This window comes from Octopus sinensis, linkage group LG6, assembly GCF_006345805.1.
Source record: "Octopus sinensis linkage group LG6, ASM634580v1, whole genome shotgun sequence".
Lineage (NCBI taxonomy): Eukaryota > Metazoa > Mollusca > Cephalopoda > Octopoda > Octopodidae > Octopus > Octopus sinensis.
The window spans coordinates 79,719,065-79,728,816 of record NC_043002.1 but is presented as its reverse complement, the minus strand read 5'-3'; the positions used below and the strand labels follow the sequence as shown (position 1 = coordinate 79,728,816).

The window sequence follows — 9,752 nt, the reverse complement described above, 5'->3', positions numbered from 1 at the left end:
TATAGAGGCCAGCCGAAGGTTAGCGAGAAGATCAGGCAGAGACGGCTGCGACTATCTGGTCACTGCCTGCACCACCCTGAACTGGAAGCATCCAGAGTAGTCTTGTGGAACCCACTTCAGGGTGATGTAAGAAGAGGAAAATCTCACCACATTTACATCGACAAATTGATTGAAAACACTGGTCTGGAATGTATCTACGAGCTCGAGGCAGTGATGTTAGACCAAGAAGTCTGGAGAGTGGACTTTGTTGCTGCGGTCCGGGCTGGAATTACGCCATAATGAGAAGAATACGTCATCAGAAAATAACTCATGAGGTTGAACGTTACATTTTTTTATACCTAAGAACTAAATAAGTTAAAACCCCTTGAATCAAAAGCCTCATCTCCAACACAAAATCACACACTCATGCTTGACAATGTAAACATAGAAGTTTTATACTGGGCATTCAAGTATGACACGTTATCTGCGGCTGACCATGCATTTACAAGGCGTCATTACTTCACATAACAATACTAAACGCAAAAAAACAATGGATAGAAAAGACCAGTTATTAACAATTCTTTTTATCTGCATCCCTCTCTGCTTCCCTCTCCTCCTCTCTCTACTCTCTCTCCCACCCTCTCTCTCTCTCGCTCTCTCTTATGAACTTCTTTGGGTCCATCATGTTTGTTTTTCTATTCTTCACTGTAGATTTCACTTAATTTGTGTAATTTTTTAGTGCATAAATAAATCGTTGAAAATATAATTTCCAGTTAAATAAAATACAAATTTTCAAGAATAGTATCAAATATAAAGTTGTATAATACAGATGAATATATAATAGTCTTATACAGTAAATATAGTCATTCGTATATGTTAAATAAACGCGTGTTGTCACTAGACAAGGAAATCTGTCTACACCTTAACTGAAACCTGTTATTAAATGTATTGTTGCCTTTAAAAGACAAGTTCAAGAAGATCATTAGTGAGAATGAACTGTATATTACTTTTAAGTTCGTTGAATACTTTCAAAACTGATCCCGTAACAAACTAGTTCAACCATAGACAAGGTCCCTCCAATCATCTCTACCTAATTTACTAGTGGTGCTCGACTGAAATTCCGACTTGAAGCCATATGTATTGGATACAAGTGATAGCTGTCACTTGTACAATTTATTTCACAACGACCTCATTACTTGCAGAACATGCATCCTCCAGTAGATATAGTTTCTAAAGTATTTTTAAATGGCTTCGTTATAAAAGGAAGGAGAGCAGTGTAGCTCTTTCAAAGACTGATATCACGAAAGGCAGAGGCATAGCAAGAGAACATTGGGGAAGCAGTCACTTCCGGTTGCAAATATAAAGGAGATTAGCATTTTCTCCGGCCAGTCATGCCTGTTAATTAAGGTGAGGTTTATAAAATGGTTTTGGCTCCGGACGGTGGAATTTTTTCCTACGTTACTAGGAAATGTGAAGCAGTTATCCAGAGACCCGACAACATGACCAGAAAACTTACAGGAAACCAAACTTCGCTAAAAGCACAGAAAAGACGAATGGCGATATTAAACCAGAAGGTGGATTAAGTCAGCTATTATCGAGGCAGTCCTATCGTGTCACAAGTTAGGACATTTGAGAATACACGTATCGAAATGATGAGCATGAACAAATGAAAGGAGCTTTGCGAGGTCAGTCGAACCGTGAGAGATAGCAGTCAAATAATTCTCAATCCACACTCAGCTATCGTAAAACAGGAACGTAAGATACGTTAGTCCTAGATACCTCTAAAACAGGATGGTCATATTACGAATGACTTTGGTTAAGCTCAAGTCTATCAGAGCTGACCTGAGACTAAACTGCAAAAAAAGCAATAATATTAAAGGAAGGGAAAGTCTTTTGGTGCTTTTAGATATTTCTCCCTAACATTTTTAACAGACTTTTCAAGTAACCGCAGAGTGACACTATTTCTGTGTTTCATGTTGATGTTTAAGTGATCTTGGTGTGATGGATTTGTCGGAGCCGAACGCCTGTCTGCAGACCCGGGTGTGTGTCCTTTTTCTTTACCGTGAGAAAACACTTGTTTAATCAATACAGACTCTTTCCTGCTGCTAAATTAGCAAACTTGTCACTAGAATACTGCACTTCTTTATCATTTAAGGACATATCACTAATGTTTGTTTTCGATCCCTCGAAGGTTTGATTGACAGTACGGCTTGTTATTGGTTCGACAAAACAGCAACACTTTTGTGTCTGGCTAATCTCGCTGACTACTCGTGTTGAACTGAGAAGAGGAGCATATGTGTTAGAGAAATGCAGAGAAGACGAGAGAGAGAGAGAGAGAGAGAGAGAGAGGGCGAATGGGAGAGAAAGATAGACAGACAGGGAGCTAAAGAGGGGAAAAAGCAAGAAAGTGAATAAAGATATGTTTGACAGGTTGAAATAGCCGAATGACACAAACGCAGAAGAAGAGAAAGGAGGAGAGAAATTGGGTGATCAGAGTTTATGCTCTCACCTACAAACAAATAAAAGACTATGCTATACACACAGACAAATATGCATATACATACATATATATATAATATACACACATATATCTATATATATGTATATATAAAGTATATACATATATATGCATATATGTGTGTATACACACACATACACATGAGAGAGCTGCGTGTGTGTTCTCGATTTGATTGACCCCAGCAGTTGTAAATATTTACATCTTAAGACATCTAATTCCATGTCAATCACCTTCTGTTTAAAGACTCGCCTTAAATTCTTACCTTGCTCATCTCACCACCCATTACACATTTCCTCGTCCGTTCCGTTTGATAATGATAATAATAACACTAAAACTGCAATAAATAAAATAAACCCAAGGGAAATAACTCAAGTGGGCAAATATACCGTTTGATGTAAGTGTTCGTTTATTTATTTTCTTTTTTCATTTGTTTCTTCTGCTTTTTTTTTGTTTCTTATTTTGGTTTGGTCTTTTACTTGTAATAGGATTTCACTGCTTTTTGCAAATGTGGTTGTTGTTTTATAGTGGGCTACTTATTTGTTGCTGTTGTTCTTGTCGTTTCATCATCTTTGTTATTGCTGTTGTTGCTTATAATAGTCGCTGTTCTATCGTTGTTTCTTTCTTTCCTATTGCCACTGCGATATCACACCGTTCTTGCATTCACTCCCGTCGCTTTTGAAGCATTTGTTTTCCTTCTTTATTGCTATTTTACCTTTTGCTACCTCGTTGTTTTCACACCACACTCGATTGTATGCACACTGTTAAATACAAGGCAAGCCTTATGCGGTTAGGTGACTAGCTTCACAAACATACAGGTTTCCGTTTCAGTCATAATACGCGGCAACTCCAGGCTGTGTAGTAAGTAGCTTGCTTACCAACCACATGGTTCCGGGTTCAGTCCCACTGCATGGCACCTTGGGCAAATGTCTTCTACTATAGCCTCGGGCCGACCAAAGCCTTATGAGTGGATTTGGTATACGGAAACTGAAAGAAGCCCGTCGTTTATATGTGTATATGTATGTGTATGTTTTTGTCTGTTTGTCCCCACAACATCGCTTGATAACCGATGCTGGTTTGTTTACGTCCCCGTAACCTAGCGGTTCGGTAAAAGAGACCGATAGAATAAGTACTAGGCTTACAAAGAATAAGACCCGGGGTCGATTAGCTCGACTAAAGGCAGTGCCCCAGCATGGCCGCAGCCAAATGACTAAAACAAGTAAAAGAGTATGACTGCGGTCGTTAGGAGCATATTTGGAAGACAGTGCATGGCGTCGTGGTTAGGTAGTTTGCTTTCAAATCAGTCAGGTTTCGTGTTCGACCACAATGCACGGCACCTGGAGTAAAGAACTCTGGGCCGTCCAGTGCCTTAAATTACAGTTCATAAACGGAAACTGTGTAGAAGCCAATGGTGGTGTGTGTGTTTGTGTGCGTGTGTGTGCGCGCCTGATTTTAGTTTCATGTGAAATAATGCTTTAGTCCCTCGCTCTAGTCGTAGCCAACAAGATAGTTATCTTGAAATATGACTTGGAAATATTGATTTCAAATTTTGGCATAAGGTCAACAATTTCGGAGGTAAGTCAATTACATCGACCACAGTACGCAACTGGTACTTATTTTATCGACCCCGAATTGATGAAAGTCAAAGTCGACCCCAACGGCATTCGAACTCAGAAAGTAAACTCGGAAGAAATGCTGCTAAGCCTTTTTCCCGATACCGTAGAGATTCTTCCAGCTCACGACCTAAAGATTTGTGTGTGTGTGTGTGTGGACGATGGCCTGAGAGTAGTATACATTATAAACGGACATGATATGAATAGAAGAAAAGATTTTGCAGAATATTAAGCCAATTAATACCAGCCTTAAAGAAGTCAACTTCCTAGAGATTAACATGAATCTTAACACAGAAAAATTTAAACCCTACCACAGACCAAACGAGTAAGCTTCGTCCATAGACATAGGTTTCAACCACACACCAGCAGTATTAAAACAAATGCTTAACAACATTAGCAGGTGCGTCTCCAATTTATCCGCCGACAACGACACTTTTGAAAAAGCCGCATATTATAGAGTTGCATTAGAAAGATCCAACTTTAAGAATAGCAAATATATAATTTTAAGATTAGCAAATATAAACAGACCAAGAAGACTCAGACAGGGGAAAATCTTATGGTTTAACCCATCTTATAGGATGAATGTAGCCACTACCATAGTTAGGAAATTCTTAAAAACTAGTAGATAACCACTTTCCACATTCACACAAATTCCACAAGATCTCCAACTGGAAAGCTGTTAAACTTAGTTATAGTTGCCTCCCCAGTATAGGGTCAATAATACTTAATCACAATACCGTAAACACATCAGAAACACCACCACCCCAAAGATAATGCAACTGTAGATCCCCAAACTGCTGTCTTCTAAGCAACAATTGTCTCGGGAAAGAACTCGTATACAAGGCCACGATCACGAACACCAACGGAGGAGCAAAGACGTATATCGGAATGACAGGCAACTTGTTCAAGAAAAGGTATACATAACAGCTGGCGTTATTCAGAGACAAAAATTTAAAAAAAAAACATGCAACATACCTGACAAACATGATATGGACAATGAAAGAAGGTAGAATAAGCAACTCCTAGAATGGAAAATTATTGCCAAAGCCAAAAAAGATAGTGGACGGGGTACCAAATGTGAACCCTGTATTACTGAAAAATTAAACATTATACAAGCAACAGATAACATCTTAAACATTAGGGATGAAACCGTCTCTCCCTACATACACAAGCAATATTTTACACTCAAATACTTCGAACACGAGCCACCATCTGCGACGATAATCCCATCAGGGTAGCTACTTTCCTGAACTGAAATCTGAACACACATAGCACACACACTCTACACACAGAAGAAATATGCCCCAATGACGAAATACCTCAGCACACAAGTACAAAAACATCACATCCAAATCATAAACAAAATATTGCAAACAAATCCACTGCACAAAAATTTGCCTCGAATACAAATCCAAAGGGTACAAACATTCTGACGATACCACCCAAGGGTAACGTCCCTTCATTCATTGTTTTATCCACGTGAATTCACAAGAATATCCGCGGACTAAACAAGGCTGTGTTTTCCAAATTGGCGGCAAACACGTTTCTCTACGTGATCAGTTTGAAAAATTGTTAAGATACGGGGATATTTTCCAAATATTCCTAATATGAAACCAACGGTATTCACAATTAAAGAAGTTATATCCAACAATGTAGTGTTGAGCACTCATTTTCATCGTTCGTCATTTACGTATACACACACACACACACACACGCAGACACACGCACACACGTATACATACATACATACATACATAATTACATTAGCCCTTCAATAAGCTATTTCGACCTGCCTTGACATGTGAGAGAAACCGCCTTGCTTCACTTCCTTGTTACACAGACTTTCATTTCTGAATTTCATTTTATTTTATACATTTATTCATTCATTCCTTTAATAATTTAGTTATTTATTTATTTATTTACTTTATAGAGGTTATTTAGTTATTTTCTTATGTATTTTCCTTAGATTCACGTTTCAAATTCAATGGCCAATCTTTAATGATAACCATTTTGTGTGAAGAAGGGAATTGCAAAACAACTTTATGTAACACACAACCCTGTTATTAAGTTTTTTGTTTGTTTGGGCTTTTTATAAAGTTTTATTTCTTCCGTTTACATATATGTATGTGGATATGTATGCGTGAATCTGTGTTACTATTTGCTATGTCATTATTCTTTTACTAAACATTGTCATTCTTCTTCGTCGTCTTCTTCTTCTTCTTTGTCTTCTTCTTCTTTGTCTTCTTCTTCTCTTCTTCTTCTTCTTCTTCTTCTTCTTCTTCTTCTTCTTCTTCTTCTTCTTCTTCTTCTTCTTCTTCTCCTTCCTCGTCTTCTTCTTCGTCTTCTTCTTCTTCTTCTTCTTCTTCTTCTTCTTCCTCGTCTTCTCATTCGTCTTCTTCTTCTTCTTCTTCTTCTTCTTCTTCTTCTTCTTCTTCTGCATCATCATCATCTTCTTCGTATTATTATTATTATTATTATGAGTAGTAGTAGTAGTATAGTTGTTATTATCATTATTATTATTATTATTATTATTATTATTATTATTATTATCATTATTATTAATATCATTATTATTATTATTAGCGTAGGTGATATTGTTATTCTAGTTTGTTGTATAGTTTCAATATTTACTGTTATTGTTATTGTCATTGTTATTTTTATAGTTGTTATTGTCATTTCGTCGTCATCATTATCATGAACATCATCGCCACCATTATCATCATCATCATCATCATCATCATATCATCATCATCATATCATCATCATCATCATCATCAACATCATCCTCATCATTACATTAGCATTTCCTTACAAAGTATCACGCCCCCTTTATCAACATTAACAACACCATCGTGTATATTATGATCATCTGAATTGTAGATAAGCTGCAAAATAACATGCTAAAACAAAGACGATACCACAAAGCACCAACACCGTCATCATCACAACCACCACCATTACCTCCAATACCACCACTTCACAAAAACATCCCCGTACTCCTTAATATACATATGCTATTTCATTAGCAGTCAGTAATAGAAGTTGTAACTAATAATTAATTAAATTAATTTTCTTTTTGTAAAAACAAAAAGAAAAAAGGTGGATAATGAAGTTTTCGTTTTTCCATTTTACATCAACAAAGAATTTTGCTGTTTATTTGCATTTTCCTTTCATTAACATACTAATTTATATAACAGTGTTTGACCACATTCCTTGTTTCATTTCTTCCATTAATACTTTTGTAAGGTAGTAATCGTCTGCTTGTTCGTGAGCGTGCGTTTGCGTAGGTGTATAGATGTTTGTATGAGTACCTTAGGGTGATGAAAATTTCCTGGCTTTGGGTAAAAGAAAATACAAGGAAGACCAGTTAATTAGGATTTTATTCTACATATTCCCATCTCAAATTCACACACTTATTGCAGCAGTCCTTCAGTTTTTCTAAGCCCTGTGAAAAGTACTCGGAATGTTGGGCCTTCAACCAGGCCTCCGAATCGGAGTGAAATTTCTTTCTCTTGAGATTTATTTTGTTTTGTTGTTTTTTTCAGATGTGGAAAGGGATGAGAGTTAAGGGAACAAATCAGGAGAGTAAGGTGGGTGGCCAACCAATTTGAAGTCAAAGTCACATATTTTCGCATATTTTCCGTAGAGTTTTATGTGATGTGTGATGCGGTGCATTATCCTGCAAAAACAGTACACACAGCTCAGCATTTCTCGAGTTTCTTCTTCAAAGCTTCAAGCAGGTCGTCCAACTGAGACGTTAGTATTCTGCATTGATGGTGCGTACCTTTGTCAGATGTTTATGAGTAGCCCATCTCTGTTACAAAAAACTGAAGCCAGAATTTTCCAGCTAACTTCTGAGTTCGAAACTACATGGGACGCGGTGAATCACTGTCACCCCATTTCATTGATTGCTGCTTGGTCTAGAATTCATAATTATGAAACCAGGTTTCATCCATAGTTACTAAAGAAGCCATTAAACCAGCCTTTCTGCTGAAAACTGGCCCAAAATCGGCTTTGATATCTGTCTGATGCGCTACTGATTTGTGTTCACGTATATTGACACTCATTTTGTGGAAAATATCCAGAATCTCAGCGATGGCTTTAGCTGAAATCCGGCGATCCACGAGAATCGTGATGTGCACAGCATCAGCTTTCTTGTCTGCAGTCGCAGAAGTTGACTGCCCTGACTGGAGTTCATCCGTTGCCTCGAAATGACCAGTCCGAAACAATGACATCCGAATTTTTTCTTTGGGGTAAGATGGGCAGCCATTCTTGAAACTTCGTTCACCTTGCTTGTCTTTTTGCCTTACAAAAAGAAGTTCATGACCGTGCTTCAATTTTACCTAAATCTACTGTAGGAGCTGCCATCATGCATGAAATCTACAAAAAAAAACAAAAGCATGTATTGTATACCATCATGATGTTTTGAATTTCTTCTTCTAACTAATAGTCCTACTACCGCCTTAAAGGTAACACCTCTACTCTTTCGCGATAACATTAGCGCCAGAAACGTCTCAGCATCCCATCGTATGAGAGTAATTTTTGCATGACTCTGTGTATGTGTGTGTGTGGGGGGTATGTTTCTTGTGAATATATGTACGCATGTTGATGTGCATGAACAAATGTGTAGGCAGGGGTTTATATGATTTTTGTGTGTTAAGTGTATTTGGGGAAAGTGTGAGAAAATGTTATATGATCAAAGCAAGAAGAAGTCGGTGAGAAGTATACCGTTGGTAGAAAGATAGATAGATAGATAGATAGATAGATAGATAGATAGATAGATAGATAGATAGATAGATAGATAGACAGATAGACAGATAAATTGATTGAATGATTGATTGATTGACTTATTGATTGCTAAATATATGGACAGATAAATGGAAACGCACATACAAACACGCATATTATATATATATATATATATATATATATATACGGAGACAGAGAGAGAGAGAGAGAGAGAGAGAGAGAGAGGAAGTCTGCCTACTAGGTAATTACATATATATATATAATATATATATATATATATATATATATATATATATATACGGAGACAGAGAGAGAGAGAGAGAGGAGAGAGAGAGAGAGAGAGAGGAAGTCTGCCTACTAGGTAATTACATATATATATATATATATATATATATATAATATATATATATATATATATATATTAATAGTTATAGCCAAGATATAATGGCAGTCCAGAAAAATAGGACGAATGCTGCCGTTGACAGCAAGATTCGCCCTATTTTTCAGGACTGCCATGTTAGCTTGGCGATAACTATTAACATCCAGTACCGCTGCGTAGTCTCCTTTAGAGAGAATTAGAAATAATGATATGTATTATTACAAATTTGGGATTTTACCAATAGAACCACAACTCCTATTTCAGGACAACCTTATTTTCTGGAATAAACATTGAAAGTTATATCCAATATAACAACATAATAATTTTAAAGCATTTTAAAGCATACTATAAAGTACAATAAAATTAATTTTTAAAATTAGTTAAAACAATATTTGAAAAATATATATACCTTATATATAACGAGAGAGAGAGATTGTTTGACATGTATGTATAGTCGCCTTAGAATCCGTATAAAAAAACGTGACTTTCACTCATATATTTTTCATTTGCGTGGGTA

The 9,752-nt window shown here is 36.7% G+C and overlaps 1 protein-coding gene across 1 annotated transcript; it reads right to left on the bottom strand.

The window, feature by feature from the left end:
• Window positions 1-8,027: 8,027 nt before the first annotated feature.
• On the bottom strand, window positions 8,028-8,342 carry LOC115213268. Its single transcript, XM_029782202.1, has one exon. It carries the CDS (start codon window positions 8,340-8,342, stop codon window positions 8,028-8,030), a length of 315 nt encoding a protein of 104 aa, XP_029638062.1.
• Window positions 8,343-9,752: the final 1,410 nt, after the last annotated feature.